The sequence below is a fragment of the Otolemur garnettii genome, unplaced genomic scaffold (genome assembly GCF_000181295.1).
Source record: "Otolemur garnettii isolate 467f Iridium unplaced genomic scaffold, OtoGar3 scaffold00349, whole genome shotgun sequence".
NCBI lineage: Eukaryota > Metazoa > Chordata > Mammalia > Primates > Galagidae > Otolemur > Otolemur garnettii.
Genome location: NW_003852744.1, coordinates 99,670 through 119,633, shown reverse-complemented (window position 1 = coordinate 119,633; position 19,964 = coordinate 99,670). Strand labels below are relative to the sequence as shown.

Here is a 19,964-nt window from a genome sequence, read left to right as displayed (position 1 = left end):
TTTTTGCAGTTTTTGGCCAGGGCTGGGTTTGAACCTGCCACCTCTGGCATATGGGGCCAGTGCCCTACTCCTTTGAGCCACAGGTGCCACCCACTTCTCTACAATTTCTTACTACTCAGGTAGCTGATGGTCATATGGTCATAAAGATTCTTTACTTTCTTCATAGATAACATCAACTCTGTAAAACCTAGGCTGATCTTTGAGATATTTTACAGATCCTGCATTCTGCTGGACCAACTGACCCAACCAGATCAATGGCCCATACCATGGAACTGACTCAACTAATCCTGCATCCCTCCCTGAAAATTGACTTAGCACAACAAGATGATTTCGATTTCTGCCTCCCAATCCTATGAGTCTTTCCCAGTTAGTCAGCAGACCCAATTCCCTATATCTTTGGCTCCACGAAAAATATCTTAGAAATGGACAAAGAAATACCCCCATGTTCTCACTTATAAGTAGAAGCTGAACAATGGATATAAATGGTCATAAAGTGGTGAAATGGGCATTGAAAACTACATCAATAAAGTGCCATCATTGATGCCAAAAACAAAGAACTGTCTAAAAGTGTAAACAATGATTTCCATTCTCCTCTACTAAAAAATAATAGCTAATATTTATTGAGAATTTACCACATCTAGTCATTTTTGTAAATATACATATTATTTTGTTTAAGATTCAAACATTTTACATAAAAGGAAATGGAGTCACAAAGGTATTAACTTGACAAAAGGTAAACAGCTTACAAAAGATGTAAAATCTCTATCTTTTTTATGCCTGAATACTATTCCATGGTATACATATACCATAGTTTATTAATCCATTTGATAGGTTGATGGGCACTTGGGTTGCTTCCACATCTTTGAAATTGTGAATTGAGCTGCAATAAACATTCTAGTGCAAATGTCTTTATGGTAAAATGTTTTCATTTCTTCTGAGAAGATACCTAGTAATAGGATTGTGGTTTCAAATGGAATGTTTACATTTAGCTCTTTGAGGATTCTCCATATTTCTTTCCATAGAGGTTGTTTTAGTTTCCAAGCCCACCAGGCATGTAAAAATGTTTCCTTGTCTACATCTGCAGCTTTGGGATTTTGTGATGTGGGCTATTCTCACTGACATTAGGTAATATTCCAAGGTGGTTTTTATTTGCATATCTCCGATGATTAAGGATGAATAGTATTTGTTGGCCATTGTTTGTCTTCTTCAGAAAAGGTTCTGCTCCTGTCTTTTGTCCACTTCTACATGGGATTGTTTGCTCTTTTCTTATTGATTAGTTCTCACTCCTCTAAAGACACAATGCTTCACCATGTGTTTACATTGCTTGATCATCTGAATACTTTTTATTTTTTTCCAATAATGTTGCAAATGACCATTTAAGAAAATAAAAAATATAAACTTCTTCCTTAATGTTATTGCTATACTGAGAAAAGTTGAGAAGAAAGGAATTATATAGTGAAGGAAGAAAGAAGATATAGTACATAAAAAATGGAAATGGAAGAGGACTCAAATTTTCTTCACCATAATAAATAAATAGGATAAGAAGGCTGTCACTAATACTAATTCAGTTGTAATTAAACAAGTGAATATCCCTATTCTGTAACTACATACAGAGAGACACCCTATTTCTGATCACACCTTCCTTCTACTAATGGTTTTTCTCAGGGCAAGTTGAACATCTTTGTTCCTCAAACTATAGATTAAGGGATTCATCAAAGGAACTGTATTGGTGTAAAAGACAGAAGAGATTTTTCCTTCATCCATGGATTCAGTAGAGGATGGTTTGAGGTACATATATATGCCTGATCCAAAAAACAGAGAAACAGCAATTATGTGGGAACTGCAGGTGCTGAAGGCTTTGGACCTGCCCTCTTTTGTCCTGATACGGAGGATGCTGGAAAGAATAAAACCATAAGAGATAAAGATGGTGACGGTAGACACAGTGAAGATGATGCCTGCTGCAATAAAAACCACAACCTCATTTATGTAGGTGCTGGTGCAGGACAGCTGGAGCACAGGGAGGATATCACACAAATAATGGTTGATGGTATTGACATCACAGAAGGTCAGTCTCAGCATGCATCCAGTGTGGGCTATGGCACCAGAGAAGGCCATCAAGTATGATCCAAGCATAAGGTTGCAACATACTTTAGGGGACATGGCAATGTTATACATAAGAGGGTTACAGATGGCCACGTAGCGATCATAGGCCATCGATGTCAGCACGTTCGTTTCAGAAATGGCAAAAAAACAAAAAAAGAAAAGCTGTGTCATGCACCCCCTGTAGGAGATAACATTCTTCTCTGATATAAAGTTCATCAGCATTTTGGGTGTAAACACAGAAGAATAGCAGAGGTCTATGCAGGACAAGTTAAAGAGGAAAAAGTACATGGGGGTGTGAAGGTGTGAATTCAGTCCAATTAGAATTACTAAACTCAAATTTCCCAACACAGTGACCATGTACATTACTAGAAACAGGAAGAACAAAGGGAGTTGGAGACCTGGTTGGTCTGTTAACCCCACCAGAATGAATTCAGTCACAAAAGAGCCATTTCCAGGAGCCATCCTTCTCTAGTGGGATCTGTGAACACAGGAAAAAAGGGTTACATGGAGTGGAACTCCGCTCTTTCTACAGTAGGCACACCCAGAATGTGAGGTATACACTGGGATTGTTTAAGAGTAGCCCAACATGGACTCATAGAATCTGCCTCTTCCACTACCATGATAGTGACAGACACTGATTTCCCCTTATGAGAGACATGTTAAGCTAAATGCTACTGAAGGAAGAGGGTCCAGCTGCCTGTCATTGTCAGCCGTTAAGTAGAGACAGGAATAGATCCACCAAACTTTGTCAGAAGGTCAGCAGTTTTGGAGACCAAGGAGAGAAGCCTCTCCAGAACTGTTCTGTTCTTCCATTTCCAAAATCACAGTTTTATACATAAAAGTTAAAAGCAAGAACCTAAAACCACAATAATTAACAGTTAAACAATAGTAATCACCATAACCCATATAACAACATTCCAATTCAAAAGTTAATCTTCTAAACCAATTGCCCCAAACTACTCAAGACATACACTTTTAGGTTGAGGGCAAATTTACAAAATATCAAGGATAAAAGATGTGCAGCGTAGATCACACAGACCTAAACCAACCAGACCAGCTGTGTCATCTCAGCTCTAGCCTGACTGACTCCATCTTCTTCTCACTACGTGTATTCTCAAAAATACAGCTAAACGCACCATCAACTTGGCCCACAGCTTATAGGAAGTGAGGCTCTTATCCTCTTCCTCTTAAGATTTGCTAGAATATTGCTGACATGAAGTAGAGTGATTAATTGGAGATAATAAAATAGAGATCGATTAAAATAGATAATAAAATCATCAGGTGAGTTCGTATTTTATGTTTTTCTCTTTGAAAACCCTCGGATAATTACAAGTAATCCACCAAACTCTTTCCTGCCCAAAATAAATAAGAGCTGGGGAGTGTACAGGTGGCAGAAAAATTGGATTGGAAAGGGAGCTAATTTTTTCCTTTCCCAATCTAGGAAAGTCTGCCATCGTTTAAGGCATGAAGAAAAAAGAGCATTTATCATTTATTCTCTCAGAGGGCTGCTACCTATAAGGTTTATTTACATGACAAAACCATCTTCACCAGCTAGCCAAACTTTATTTTTCCTTTCTCACTTGAGAATCTTTTTACTGCTTCCAAGCCCCAATTCTTCAATTGAGATTCTCAAAAGACATAAATTCCACACACACACACACAGAAGTTTTACAGTTACTTCTATCTGTGAGATCCAGAGCAGCCATATCAAAATATTTCTAATTTTGTGCAGGATTGGAAGAGAGTGGCAGCTTATGCAAATGTGACTGCTGGTAAAACCAAGGGGTGGGAAGGAAGAAGGATGGAAGAGCACAGAATCAGCCTTCTTTCATTTCTTCATTCATATAAGCCCTCTTCTCTCTGGTAAAATTAGAGGCGGAGGCCTTAGCACCCTGATACTGATCTCTTAAGAAGGGTCAGTAAGACTGGGCATGGTGGCTCCGGCCTGTAATACTAGCACTCTGGGAGACTAAGGCAAGTAGATTGCCTGAGCTCACAGGTTTGAGACCAGTCTGAGCAAGAGCAAGACCCCATCTCTAAAAATAGTAGGGTGTTGTGGCAGTCACCAGTAGTCCCAGCTACTTAGGAGGCTGAGGCAAAAGAATTTCTTAAGCCCAGGAGTTTGAGGTTGCTGTGAGCTGTGATGCCACAGTACTGCACTTTACTGAGGGCAACAGAGTGAAAGTCTGTCTCATAAAAAAAAAAAAAGAAGAAGAAGAAGGGACACTAAGAAAGAGGCTTCAAGGGAAGTGGGAGGAAAACCTGGCTTGCTGAACCAGGAAATCTGCAGGGCCCACAAGAATGTCTGCATGAAGTAACCTACGTAACCAACAACCTATAGAAAGAGACCATCAGTGACCAATACAAAAGGATAATACTGCTTGGAGCACAGAAAGAACAAAGAAAGACTGGCAACCAACTTCAAATGGAGAAAGTATTTATGCCCCTCCAGATCTCTGCTTCTCCATTGCACCCACCTTTTCTCCATGAGAGGAACACTTCCAACTCTCTTTGGACGTACTCTAAACTTTCTCTTTTTTCTTCCTAAATAAAATGTGTTACCTAGAAACTTGTGTACAACACTTTTGCTCTCTCTCCACACTGTCGGTGTGGTTCCAGTGTCATTTTCAGTTTCAATCACTGCCACGCTCATTGAACTTTCTAGCTCAGACCAGTAATCCAACCAGCTCAGCTCGGTTTGGGGAACAAGGAATCCCAAATCCCAAGATCTCTAATGCCAATTAGACTCTGGTGGGTAGAAACCAAGAACACAGTTGTTAATCCAAAGATAAGGGACCAGAGTCTAGGAGAAGTTAAGTTACTGTCTCGTGTCATAGCATAAAAGCCCCAAACCTAGAGCAGCAGAGTTGTGTCCATGACAAGGGAAACTACTAATTAGATGCTGCAAATCCCAGATCCAGTAATGTCGCTGGCCATTCTCTGCTCCTCTCTCAAACGAGGTTCATCTGAGCCTCTCGACGGCACAAAAGTAGAAAAAAGTCGTATCTTAGATCTCTGGACTTCCATCTCAAAACAAACAGAACATTAATATGCATAAAATTCAGAAACTCACTCTTCTTGAGCCAGGATACCTTCATGCTTCTTATTGTTATGAACCACTAGAGTTCTGGAAGGGCAATTTCAGTCTCTAAGTCTTAAGTTTCTTTAAGTCTAAGAAGCTACAACCTAGAATTATATTCTACCGTGCCCTGGAATGCTTATGAGCTATAGGTAATTCCTTCTTATTCTAAATTGGATTCCTCTCAAGCATCAGAGAAAAGTTGAGTCCTTATTATCATCGTCACTTTTGCCAATTGATAAGACACAAAAGATCTAATATGAATTTAATGATGTAATGCACTTGGTTATAAATGGTAGCAGCTAACTCAGACACTTCCCCAGGGAATAGCATCTAGGTTTGAAAGGGAAATAAGACTTTTATGTTTACACGCCATAATTTCTCTATCATCCCTTTGAAACTCAATTGTTTTACTTGAGTTTTTCCTCCTCTCTAGGGTTTTTACCTCCCCTAAGATAGAACAAAAATAAACTCCTATCTCCCCCCTAATCTTCACATTGAATCTGATGGGAAGTCATTGTATCGATTCTTTGCTAAACAAAAAGTTTCCATGGGGACTGTCTCCTGGCTTCCTTAATTTTTTAACCTGGAATTTTTCAAGGTATCCTAGTCTATTCAGGGCATTATAACAAAATATCATACATTTGGGAGCTTATTAAAAAACATAAATTTAAAGCAACAGCAGGTTCATCCTATTTCCACAGGATAGTTGTCTTCTTGCTCTAACCTCATAACAGAGGGCAAAAGGCTCTCTCTGGGCCCCCTTGGTAAGAGCACTAATCCTACTTGAGGTCTCTATCCGCCATGACCTAACCACTGACTAAAGGCCCCACCTCCCAATACCATTACTTTAACAGTGAGGTATTCAGTATGTGAATTTGGGGGCGATGTAAACATTCAGACCATAGCACTAAGATTGCAATAACTCACTTCAGTTGTTGTCTCTCTTGGGATAGCTTTGAAAAACAACTTAATGCCTTTAGTCGCTTTTAAAGTTTTTATATCTAAACATCTAAGAGAAATTTCTACATGAGTGTCCCACTGGGTCCTTAAAAGTAACATTTCATTAATGAGATCATAAATTCATTCTAATGATGTTAATGTAGAGTTTGGTCTATGGAGTTATAGGAAATGCTTGGGAATCCCATCCCCAGGTTTAGGCAAGTTACTTAACTCCCCTGAGCTTCAGATGCACCTTTATAAAATAACAATGGTAAAAATTGCATCTTTCATTGGGTTTGATGATTAAATAAAAATATATAAGTAAAAGTGGTTAGTACGGTGGTATATAGGCCCTAAATATCAGCTGTTATTATTTATGTTCTCACAGCTTTGGGTACATTCTCTATCATAAAACTCAGACATATTTGTTTCCTTTGAGTTCTGCATTCCCCTATAAATGATGGGTTGTATATGAACAAACATCACTTCTGTCTTGCTTCATTAAACAATTTGTTCCAGGGGCTAAGCACGGTACATACTATATGCTAAAGAAATGCTTGTGGAGATAATATTGTTCTTTAGACAAAACCCTTTAGAGCAGTGGTTCTCAATCTTCCTAATGCAACAACCCTTTAATACAGTTCCTCATGTTGTGGTGACCTCCAACCATAAAATCATTTTATCATAACTGTAATTTTTGCTACTGTTATGAATCATAAATATCTGATATTAGGTGACCCCTGTGAAAGGGTTGTTCAACCCCCAAAGGGGTCAGAACCCACAGGCTGAGAACAGCTGCTTTAGAATATTTTCCACATTTTTCACAGGCTAAACCACACAGTTTACAACTGCAATAATCTCCATTACTTTCTCTCAATTATTACACATGTTCAAACACTTTTTAGACTTTGACTGAACTGTGCTACTGAACTACAATAGCTTCTAACAGACTGGGTGAATAATTCTAGTATTTTCTCACATATTCAGCAATCTACATTACTGCTAAAGAAAGCTTTAGAAAAAGCACAGATCTCTCTCCTTTTCTAGATTAAGAATTTCCAGTGATTCACCATTACCCACTGGGCAATTGAAACTGCATGATAAAAATATGTTTTAAAACCACAATTCAGCCATATTTAAAATTAAAGAATTTTAATTCTCAGAGTTCATGAAAAACCTTGAAAGAACTATTATGATTGGTCTTAGTATTTTGAACAACTTGAAGTATTATTCAAAGTCTTAGTCTTTTCAGCAAATATAAGAAAGAAAAGGTTAGAAAAATATACATTTCAGAGAACACAGAAGTCTTAAAAAATAAAAAAAAAGAGAGAAATCTCCCAATGGTATAATGAACAAAGAACACTAGCTAGAGGACCAAGGAATATACTTAAGATGTGTACAGAGTTTAAATCTGTCAAAACGCTCCTCATCATAACTAACTACTGATTCTCTCTTTAATGTTTACTGAAGAAGAAGCAGAAGTATCTCCAATATGGTGATTTTCTAAAATTATATGTGCAGTTATGCATTGATCAATGAAGAGTACATTGTGATAAATGCAATAGTAGGTACTTTTGTCTTGTGAACATCACAGAATGTGCTTATTCAAACTTAGATAGTACAGCTTACTATACATCTAGGCCATAAGGCATAGCCTTTTGCTTCTAGGCTATAAACAGCACATGGCTGTACTGAACATGGTAGGTAATTGCAACACAATGGTAAGTATTTATATACTCAAACATAAAAAGGTACAGTAAAAACTTATATAAGTATAAAAAATGATATATCTATATAGAATACTTAATATGCGTGGAGCATGTAGGCCTGGAAGTTGCTATGGGTGAATCAGTGAATGAGAGATCAGTAGATGTGAAGGCCAAGGTCATTATACCTTTCAGCTACAATAAATTGTTAGAAACATTTTTATTTCATCAGTAGTAAATTAACCTTAGCTGACTGTGACTTTTTCATTTTCTAAACTAATTTTTTTTTAACTTTTTGACTCTTTTAGGTTAAATAATAGCCTAAAACACAAGGATATTATAAGGTATTTTCTTTCTTTACAGCCTCATTCTATATGTTTTATATATATTTTTTCAAAACATCCTATTACTTTTTGACTTTTTTAAATTTTTTGTTGTTGAAAACTAAGTTACAAACACAGGCCTCAGCCTACACAAGGTCTGGATCATCAATGTCACTGTTATCCACTTCTAAATCTTGTCTCACTAGAACATCTGCAGGGGCGATAACATACATGGAGCCATCATACCTTATGATAACGATGCCTCCTTCTGGAAAACCTTCTGAAGACCTGTCTGGGTCTATGTTACAGTTCATCTTATCTTATGAAAGTGGAAGGAGCACATATTACAATAATAAAAAGCTTAGTGTAGTAAATACATAGAACAGTAACACAGTCACTATCATCATCAAGCCTTTTGTACTGGACACAATGGTATGTGGCCTACTGGTGATGCATAGGTTCCTTTATTCGAACATCACCACATACACATGGGTAATGCATTTCTATGCAACTTACAGCAACTGCAACATCACTAGGAATTTTTCAGCTCCATCATAATCTTATGGGACCACCATTTCATGTGAGGTCCCATCTTTGACCAAAATGTGATTACATAGTGAGTAACTGTGTACACAGGTGTTCCTTGTTTTATGGTGCCTATGGTGCCTCTACTGCACTTCACCAACTCCATTTTTAAGAAGTTGAAGGGGAGGTTTAATACAGGGAGGGTAAATGGTGGGACCACATCTATGGAGCATATTACAAGGGTACAAGTCAAATCTGTCAAGTGTAGAACATAAATATCTTAACATAATAATCAAGTAAATGAGGCGAAAGCTATGTTGATTGGTTTGATGTAAGCACGTCAGATTGTATCAAATAAATCAACACATTGCACCCCACATATGCATAAATGTATTCATGATCTATGTGTATAAAAAAATTATTGGTAAAAAATAGAAAATAAACAAGTTGAAGGTTTGTGTCAACCATGCATTAGGCAAGTCTATCCATGCCAATTTTCCAACAGCAAGTGCTTATTTTATGTCTCTTGTCACATTTTGGTAATTCTCATAATATTTCAAACATTTTCATTATTATTATATCTGTTATGGTGATCTCTAATCAGTCATCCTTGGTGTTACTAATGTAATTCTTTGGGAGCACCATTAACCATGCCCGTACAAGACAGTGAACCATTAGACAAATATGCTATGTTCTGACCTCTCCACCTGCCAGTTGTTCCAACATAGTGCTCCCTCTTCCTTGGGCCTCTCTACTTCCTGGCACAAAACAACATTCAAATTAATGTTGAGTCCAATTAATGACTCTACAATGGCCTTTCAGTGTTCAAGTAAAAGCAAGTCTCTCTATTTAAATCAGAAGCTGTAAATAATTAAGTTTGGTGAACAAGGCATGTCAAAATTGACTTACTCACCCCCACAGGGAGGCAGTAATCTATTCATGAGGGATCTGCTCCCATGACCTAAACACTTCCCAGTGTGTCCCATCCCTAACACCGGTTATCAAATTTTAACTTGAGGTTTAAAGTGAACAAACATTCATAGCAAGAGTAAACCCCAAACCACAACTTTGGGGAGTGGGTGGAAAAGAATAAGGCTGTTTTGCTTTCTTATCATTCATGGGTTCCCTGAAGTAGCACTCTTAATTTTCTTCAAGAATTTCTTTCTTTGCATTTGCAACTTGGCTAACCAGTACAAGAGCTCTTCTTTGGGTATCCTCTATTTGTTTTTTAGTCTAGTTAAAGGTTTGTCAACTTTATCTTTTTAAAAAGCTAATTTTCATTTTCTTGATATCTTTCATATTGTTCATGGTTCATTGACTTTTTACAAGCAGGGAAATTTTGTATAACTTAAAAAATATATATCTGATAGATTTAGAATCAAAACACCCAAGTCCCAGGCCCAGCTATGCCACTTATAAGTAGTGATTTGGATTAAGTCGTGAACATGTCTGGGCCCCAGACTCTTCAACTCTGAAATGGGAAGTAGAATTCTTTCACCTATTTGCCTTCCAGTTCTTCCCTGAGCAACACAGATTGACGGACAGGACAATGCTACGGACAGGCCCCTCCTAAGAGTGATCATAACACCTGCACATGTCTCTATACTGACATACACAGGAGGTTAATTCATCATTATGTCAAGGAGAGCCTTAGGTGATTCCAACAGCCTATCTCTCACTGAGGAAGCTATAAGGCTCTGTCTCAGGTGAAAAACTTCCTCACACTGCAGGAGATTTTAACATTTGAGGGTACATATTTATATTACATGGACCCTGAATATAAATTACTTCATCTGATGTTCAGATAAATTAACAATAAAGTGTCCCAATGGTAGAGAGAAACAAACTGTATCAGACTTATGGAAAATATCTTTTCATTGCCAATATGGATATGATGCTAATAAATCAATTTATAGAGTAGTCTTAATTATTTAAGATTGTTTTAGGAACTATCTTCATGTAGAATGTTGCTACATCGTATTATGAACATCTACCTTTATCTTTTCCTTTTTGCCATGCTTTATATATGCCAGTGATATATAGCATGTTGTAACAGGTTGCTAGGCACTTAGCAATACAAAATGCTTGGGAAGTGTGTCTGTGTGTATCTCTGTGTGTGCGTGTGTGTAGAGTAGGAGGTTGGGTTAAAGAAGAGTGCAAATTGGGCTTCAATCAATACTGGAATTTGAGGGAATAAAGAGATGTAGAACTCACACCCCATTTCCTTGTGGTTTTCATCAGCCTTTAATCAGAGTGCACCCTGATCCTGCTCATTCCAAACCCAATCCTGAGCTAGCTTAGAGAAAGATCATATTAAACAAATTCAGTATGTCATCAGCAAACTTCTTTCTGACCTGTGACTATGAGAGCCATTGTCGGTTACCACACAGAAATTTCAAGATTTCGTGCTGACTTAGAAACATCATCTTCCTACAACATGGGCACAAGAAAATTCCATGGCATGCCCGTTTAATTTTCACACTGTGACAACCTGAATAGAATTATACTTTCTCCCATAACTTCTTCATGTTTTTCACATTTTAAAAATACTACAGAAGGTAACTCATTGAGATATATTATGTGCATATGTGTATATTCAATAATGACTTTCAGTATATGCTGGTAACAAAAGATGAATTGAATACAAGCCACATTTGAGCACCTCTTGTAATTGCAGGTGTCAAACATGAATTAAGTATTACAATTTTAAAACAGTTCTTTCCATTCTTAAAATGTGTGTATATTTTTTGGCACCCTTTCTTTGTATGCAGGGGTGTGGATGTGTGATATCTCTGCCTTTAAAAGAAAACAAAATAAAGGCATAAAGCTAAAAGATGCAAACTCAAAGTCATCAGCTAAGTTGCATTCCCCAAATTTTCCACTCTTAACTTCCACAATATGTCCTTATGTCTTTTTAAATTATTTTTACCAATACAATTTTAAAGAATAAAATCTAATTTAAAGAAAGTGTTCCTTTTCTGAAATTGAATTAGATTTTATTTGTATTTTGGGACTTGTCAAACGAAAGATGAGTGATCTGGTTTAGTCTGTACTTTCAACCACCTCAAATAGTGACAAATACACAACCAAGTGAATGTGCCTGTACATTGTCCACAAAATATTTCAAATAGCAAAAATCTTGTTTGTCTATTAGAAACACTTTTTGTTAAATAATAAATAATTGTATCAAAAGATAAAAGAAAATTCAAAGGAAAACTTCAACTAAGATCAACTACTTCACAATAATAGAATTTTTTTTTTTTTTTAAGAGACAGAGTCTCAATTTGTCGCCCTTGGTAGAGTGCCATGGCTTCAAAGCCCACAAAAATCTCCAGCTCCAGGGCCCAGCCAATTCTCCTGCCTCAGCCTCCCGAGCAGCTGGGACCACAGGCCCCCACCACAATGCCCGGCTACATTTTTCTTTGTTGCAGTTTGGCCATGGCCGGGTTCGAACCGGCACCCTCGGTATATGTGGCTGGTGCCCTACTCATTGAGCCACAGGCGCTGCTTATAATAATAGAAATTTTTTAGTGAAAATCAGGCAACTTGATATTGGGGCTGGTAGTTGGGATATCAGTGGTCATTTCAAACCATAACTCAAGGATTTTGAGAAGCCAAATATCTAAAAACAAACAAACAAATAAACCATGTATGCTAAATTTCACAACTTCTAAATACTGGCGATTAGAAATATGGTAAAATAGCAAATATGATTACAGTTACCAAAATGTTTAAATTGTTACTTGATCAAGGATTAAAAATTTTAACATCCATCATCTTTTTGACTGTTTTCTCAAAGAGAAAATAATACAACATCCTGTTCTAGAAAAAGAAATTGTTATGATTTAGTTTATTCACCAAATGTTTCTTTCAAATTATCTTTTATCTCTCAAATGCAATGTGAGATGTTAGAACCTTAAAATCCATATGAGAAGAGCAAATGAAAACCAATAAGAACAGTGGTGATTTAGTTCTTTCCAGGTCCTCCAGCTCTCTGAGTTTACCCTTCTTTAACATCAAATGTCTTACATCTTCATCCTGCTCGGGAAAACCTGTGATCACTGTAGAGTCTTCCAATGTAGAGAAGAGTGCCATAGGCAGGACCTGTAATGTTCCATCTTTTTGCTTTCTAAATTCATCCTTAAATATTTTCAGTTACCACTCGCCCTGTTTCCTGCTAAATTATTCTTCTTTCTCTTCTGCTTCTCCACAAACGTGGTCATGGGTTTTTCATATTAACTCCATAAATATTTGTAATGTGTGGCCATTGTGTACTACAAGTTTTATAAAATTTTGATGACAGCAAAGGATAATGACAGTACTCAACAGAACAGATACAAATTCAAATTGAAATGCCATGTCTAAATCCTCATTGGCCGTCCCTACAGAGGCACCTCTGATGCATTGGCTGTGTGTCTCTTTGGGTCCTGGCCTAATGGCATGTTGCTGGACTCCTTTCTCTCCTATGCCCTGTTTTGTGAGTTGCAAGCACCTGAAAACATTTTACGTTATATTTTTTTCAGTTTTGTAAAAATGTGAGCTCCCTACTTGAGCCAATTATTGTTCAACTATTTTAGCTTAACAGACCTCTTCTTTTACAATGAAAATAGTGATCAAACTACTACCAAGAACAAAAAATAAATGCCAACATACAGCCTGAGAGAAGTTTATATATAATCTAAAAACAAAGCATACTCAGTTTCCCAAAAGTAATGTTTGCTCATGGAATATGTCATGCTTAGTGAAGAAAAATATGAAATGAAGTAAAAAGGAAGTAAATCAGAAAGAAAGATAGACTTAAAATCAGAGGGCTATTAGTGTATTACAGGCTTTTTCATAAAGAAACTATGTGACTCCATGCACTAAATGTATTTTGATGGTCTGCCATGAGTTATTTTTAATGCACAAAAGTAAACACAAAATTTATTCCAAAAGAAGCTTAATTCATTGTATTTACAAGGACAAAGTAGATTTATATGGTAGGCCTTGAGGAACTTTGTATTTCTGTAAAACATTGGCATTCAAAGGAGACAAAATGCTGCCCAGTGGAGAATGGAAAGATAAGATTTAAAAAGGTTGTCTGATCCATGTAAGTTGCAAGTTAAAGAAAAGAACCACAAGGCCACCAACAACACATGGTCATCCTAGTTTTACTTTACTAGATTATTTGAAAAAGCATTCATCTTTTCCAGAGCTAAAAAAAGAAAGTCCATAATGACAATGGAAAAACTTTTAAAATTCCTTAACTTTGTCATAAATAGGGGGGAAAATGATGAAACAGGGGAGAATGTTCAAATGATGGGGAAAAAAGAAAACCTATATTTAAAAATTGAAACATAACTGAGAGAATCCTCTACTAACCATCATCATCATAAGATTCAAATGAAAATACTATTATATAATAAACTATTGTAATAAAATACAGAGACTCCCTGCCCTGTAATGGTATGCACCAAGAAACCGTGTTTCTGATTAAAACTTTCTCCTACTCAGAGTTTTTCTCAGGGCAAATGTAACATCTTTGTTCCTAAAACTGTAGATTAAGGGGTTCATCATGGGAACCACATTGGTATAAAAGAGAGAAGAGATTTTTCCCTCATCCATAGCCCCAGCAGAAGAGGGATTGAGGTACATATATGCACCTGATCCAAAGAATAGAGAAACAGCAATTATGTGGGAACTGCAAGTGCTGAAGGCTTTGGACCTGCCTTCCTTGGAGCTCATTCGAAAGATGTTGGAAAGGATGCAGCCATAAGAAATAAAGATGGTGAGGCTAGGCATGATGACATTGATGCCTCCCACAATGAAAACCATCATCTCGTTGACATAGGTGCTGGTGCAAGAGAGCTGGAGCATGGGAAGGAGGTCACAGAAATAGTGGTTGATGGAGTTTGCATCACAGAAGGTCAGTCTCAGCATGCATCCAGTGTGGGCCATGGCTCCAGAGAAGGCCATCAAGTATGATCCAAGCATAAGAGTACAACACACTCTTGGGGACATGGCAATGTTATACAAAAGTGGGTTACAGATGGCCACATAGCGATCATAGGCCATTGACACCAGCACATAGCATTCAGAAATACCAAAAAAACAAAAAAAGAAAAACTGCGTCATACACTCCCTGTAGGAGATGAAGTTCTTCTCTGATAGGAAGTTCATCAGCATTTTAGGTGTAAACACAGAAGAATAGCAGAGGTCTATGCAGGACAAGTTAAAGAGGAAGAAGTACATGGGGGTGTGCAGGTGTGAATTCAGCCCAATTAGAGCTACCAAACCCAAATTTCCCAACATGGTGACCACGTACGTTACTAGAAACAGGAAGAAGAGGGGCAGTTGGAGGTCAGGCTGATCTGTTAACCCCACTAGAATGAATTCAGTCACAAAAGAGCCATTTCCAGGAGCCATTATTCTCTAAGGGGACCTGTGGGCACAGGAAGAAAAGGATGCATTAGAGGGCAACCCAGCTCGTACCACAAAGCTGCTCCCCTAAGAGTTGAGTATATGCTGGGGTTAGTCCACAATACTGACCCCAACCGCCTCTTACGTGAATCTTACTAACTTAATACAGCAAAGAGCACCACCAAATGAGCCTACAGCATGAAGGCTATGGCTGCCAGAAGCAAATATGAATGCTGGAAATAAGAGAGGGTAAGAAGGAAGAAGAGTGGACCAAGACATACTTGTCCTCCTCACATCATTTCTTCATTCACTTGAGCCCTCCCCTCAACTGTAAAAATTAGAGACAGAGAGTGGCCTTAGCAACCTTGCACTGGACTCTGATGCAGATTAAACTCTGGTGGGTGGGAGCCAAATTTTGCTTCTAATGTACACCTATGAGACCAGAGTCCAGGACAGGTCAAATTACTGCCCCTGTGATAGGATAAAAGCGTCACGTCCATAACAAAGAGAGTTCTGTCTGTGGAGAGGGAACTCTCTCATCAGATACTGCAACCACTGGGCACACTAACATCTGAACGTTCTCTGCTGAGACTGAACAGATTCTCCCAGCAGCTTCGTTTGAGTCTGACAGCTGCATAGTATGGAAGAGAAAGTGGCCTATCTTAGATCCCTGAGCAGCTATCTCAAAGGAAGGAGGACATTAATGAGCATGGAATCCAGAAACTCACCCTCCTTAGAACAGAAATCCTTGGTGTTTCCTTATTCTTGTTATTTACCACCCTGGTCCTGGAATGAAAATTTGGGGTTCTGAGGCTTTGGTTGCTTTGATACTAAGAAAGTGCTGTCCACCTTCAAATTCTAATATGCCCCGGAAATCTATTTGAACTACAGATCATAATTTCCAGGTATGACTTTTGAGTCCTCTCACCCAGCACATAAAAACAGAGTCTTTATTATTAACACATTTGGCAATAGATAAGACACAGATGATTTAATGTGAGTTACAAATGTAATGCACTTGGTTATAAACAGGATAGAAGCTTTCCCCAGAGAACAAATTCTAGGTACAAAAGGGAAATAGGGGATAGTACTTATACCCTGAACCATGATCTGCAGTCCCTCAGGGACTCAGGGTTTTACTCAAGTTTTCTCTTCACCCTTGGGCTTGTACATCCCCCAAGGCAGAGCCAAAAATAAACTCCCATCTCTTCATCATCTTTATATCTGATGGGAAATCTTTCTCTCTGTCTTTCTACTTCCTAAATGGAAATTTTCCATATGTTCTACCTCCATGCTTTCTACATTTCATTTTTATCTTAATTCTTGCAAGAATTACAGTTGCTGTTTCTCAAGATATCTCAGTTTTCTTTTCAATTCCTCTCTTCCTTCTAATGTTTTTTACTTCTAAACACCTCCTGGAAATTTCTACCTGGGGATCCTGCTGAGAGTTGGAAGGTAACAACTAACTTAAAAGTTACTTAAACTTTCTGTGCTTCAGGTTCAAAATTGCTAAAATAGGGATGGTAATAACAGCACCTCTTTCCTTTGGTTTTTGTGAAAATGAAATAAAATACTGTAAGTCAAATGGTTAGAACATCACATGGCACATGGTAAGTAGTATATATCAGGTCTTGTTATAGTCTCATAACCTTGGTAGATACTCCATCATTAGACTCATAAGATACTATTTCCTTTTTATTCCTCTCTTTCCCTACAAAGTACAAGTTCTGAGAGTACAAAGGTGCCTTTGCCTTGCTTACTGTTTTGCTTCTAGTGCTAAGTATGAAGCAGAGCACATAGTAGGAACTCCTTAAATGTTAATGGAAATTACATTCTCTGGCTGAAAACCTTCAGAAGCTTTTCCATATTTCCTACATGCTAAGAATAGAGTCTACATACACAATGACCTCCATCTCTCTCACTGGGCTACCCCACAAGTTCAGGCATTCTTTAGGTTTTAACTGACTGAACAACTGAAGTGTAGGAGCATGCTCTCATCCTAACATTTTCCCACAGGCTCCCTCTTATTTAACCCAACACACTGCTGCTAGATAAGCTCTGAAAGGGCATCTCCATCTCTCCCTAGTTTGAGAACTTCTGATGGTTCTCCATTACCCACTCACATTACACATATCCTGGAAATCCTGGTAATAATGCACATGGGAATAATGAACAATAGAGGCTACATAATAAATGCATGAGCCTCAAAACTATGGTTCAGACAGGTTTAAAACTAAAAAGAAAATTGAGTCTTCCTTAAGAAGTGCTGTAGTCAAGGAGAAGCTATGAAAAAACCATTCTGATCATTCACGTATTTTGAGCTTATGCTCATTTAAAAACCTATTTATATTAGAATAATGTAACAATGAATCTAGAGATAGAGAGCTCTAAGGTAGCTTCAGCAACTAAAAATTCTGATCAAGAATAAGGCCTTTCCATTCACCAGTCCTCGATCAGTTGGCCTTATTCCATAGGCTTATCAAATCATGCTCACAAAATAGCTGCTATACATCTAAAAATTGCACTGAAACACAACTACATTCAAAGAAGAAAGCCAGACAAAAAGGCAAGAGAACTTTCCTCATGTATCTACCTATATATTATGAAGCAATCTTCTCCTGAGGCCAGTAGATGACTCCACTTGCTTTCTCTTCAGCTATGGCCATCTAATATGGCAAACCTAACTGCAAGGAAACTAGCTAAATGAATCTCTCCCATTTTCAGTCTCTATCATAAAAGGAAGTTTCTGGCATTAAGAAAAAGGAAGAAGGAGTACCCACTGTGTAGGGCACCCAAGTACTCCTAAAATTGTTCAAAATAAAATTGAAGACCAAGGAATTCTCCCTAATTGATTCTATGTGGCTAATATCACCCTGATAGCAAAACAAGGACACAATGAAGAAAGCTATAGACCAATATACCAGACAAACAGACACAAATGTTCTCAACAAAATACTAGCAAACCAAATCCAACAGCACATTAAAAAGATAACACACTATGATAAGGTAAGTTTTACTCCAGGGATGCAAGAATGGTTCAACATACACAACTCAATAAATCTGATATATCACATAAACAGAAGTAAGGACAAATGCCATATGATTGTCTTAATAATTGCAAAAAAAGCATTTGATAAAATTCAGCATCCATTCATTCATGATAAATACCCTTACAAACTGGGCACAAAAATTATATATAGCACAGTCAAGCCAACACCATACTGAATGGGGAAAAGTGGAAAGAACTGAACCAAGACAAGGATGCCCACTTCCACCACTCTTATTCAACATAGTACTAGAAATACTAGCCAGAGCAATCAGGCAAGAGAAAGATATCAATGGCATCTAGATTAGAAAAGAAGTAATTTATCTCTGCTCACTGATGATATGCTCTTACATCTAAAATGCCCTAAAGACTCCACCAAAAATTTATTACTTTTGAAATATAAATTCAGTAAAGTTTCAGGATACAAAATTAATAGCTTTTCTATAAATTATTAATAAACTAGGTGAAAGTGAAATCAAGAAAACAATCTTATTTTCAATAGTTACCAAAAAAAAAAAAAAACCCACAAGGCCTTAGAAATACATTTGACCAAGGAGGTGAAAGTTCCCTACAAGAAATCTATAAAACACTGATGAAAGACATTTTAGATGATGCGAACAAATGGAACATTTTCCATGCTTATAGATTAGAATTAATATATCATTCTGAATGACTATACTGCCCAGAGTAATCTACAAAATCAATGAAATCCTTATCAAAGTAATAAGGTCACTTTTATCAGAATGAGGAAAAACAGTCCTAAAATTCATATGGACCCAAAAGAGCCCAAATAGCCAAAACAAACCTGAACAAAAAGAACAAATCTGGAGACATCACATTTTCTAACTTCACATTATATTTCAAGGCTATAGTAACCAAAACAGCATGGTACTAGTATAAAAACAGACATATAAACCAAAGGAATAGAATAGAAAACACAGAAATAAAGCCATTTACGTACAACCAACTTACACTTGACAAAGTCAACAAGGGCATACACTAGGAAAAGGACACTCTTTTTAGTAAATGGTGCTGGAAAAATTTAATTGCCATCTGCACATGAATAAAACTAGAACACTATTTGTCACCATATACAAAAACCAACTCAAGGTGGATTAAAGGCTGAAATGGAAAGCCGGAAACTATAAAAATGCTGAAGAAAATGTAGGGAAAACCCTTATGAACATAGGTCTAAGAAAAGGATTCATGACTAGGACTTCAAAAGCACGGGCAACAAAAACTAAAGTAGACAATTACAACTTAATAAAATTTAAAAGCTTCTGAAAAATAAAAGAAATAACTGAGTCACTAAACACCTGGCAGGATAGAAGGAAAATACATGCAAACTATTCACTTAACAGGGGGCTAATATCCAGAATTTACAAGTAACTCAACAACAAAACTGCCCCCACATAATCCCATCAAGAAGTGAGTAGATGACAACGCCGAAAAAGACACAAGTCAGCAAAACAGCTATGCTAAATTTTAAAATAGCTAAATATTGATTATAGTTTATAAAAATTATAAATATACATGTATATAGCATTATCTTAGAAAATGTTTAAATTGTCACTTGATTTAGCTGATTGAGGATTTTTATAGTAGTCAATTTTTTGCCTCTTTCTCAAGAGAAAAATAATCTAACATCCTATTCCAGAAAAGACATTGCCGTGGTTTGATTTATTGAACAATTTTTTTTCAGGCATTTAAATTTCCATTTGAGACAATCATGCCTCAAATGTACTGGCCCCAAATTCCTTCTGTTTCCTAATGGAATGAATCATCAAATTGTCTTCCTAACCAAACAACCAATAACAAGAAAAGAAAACCATACTAAGAGA

The 19,964-nt window shown here is 37.1% G+C and overlaps 2 protein-coding genes across 2 annotated transcripts; both read right to left on the bottom strand.

The window, feature by feature from the left end:
• Positions 1 to 1,594: 1,594 nt before the first annotated feature.
• On the bottom strand, positions 1,595 to 2,747 carry LOC100952388 (olfactory receptor 145-like). Its single transcript, XM_003803589.2, has one exon. The coding sequence runs from the start codon at positions 2,563 to 2,565 to the stop codon at positions 1,633 to 1,635; it is 933 nt and encodes a 310-aa protein (XP_003803637.1). The 5' UTR covers positions 2,566 to 2,747; the 3' UTR covers positions 1,595 to 1,632.
• Positions 2,748 to 14,150: 11,403 nt separating this feature from the next.
• LOC100953019 (olfactory receptor 145-like) lies at positions 14,151 to 15,083 on the bottom strand. Its single transcript, XM_003803590.1, has one exon. It carries the CDS (start codon positions 15,081 to 15,083, stop codon positions 14,151 to 14,153), a length of 933 nt encoding a protein of 310 aa, XP_003803638.1.
• Positions 15,084 to 19,964: the final 4,881 nt, after the last annotated feature.

Coding starts and splice junctions, on each gene's coding strand:
- LOC100952388 (XM_003803589.2), bottom strand. CDS start 2,565: ATGGCTCCTGGAAATGGCTCTTTTGTGACTGAATTCATTCTGGTGGGG.
- LOC100953019 (XM_003803590.1), bottom strand. CDS start 15,083: ATGGCTCCTGGAAATGGCTCTTTTGTGACTGAATTCATTCTAGTGGGG.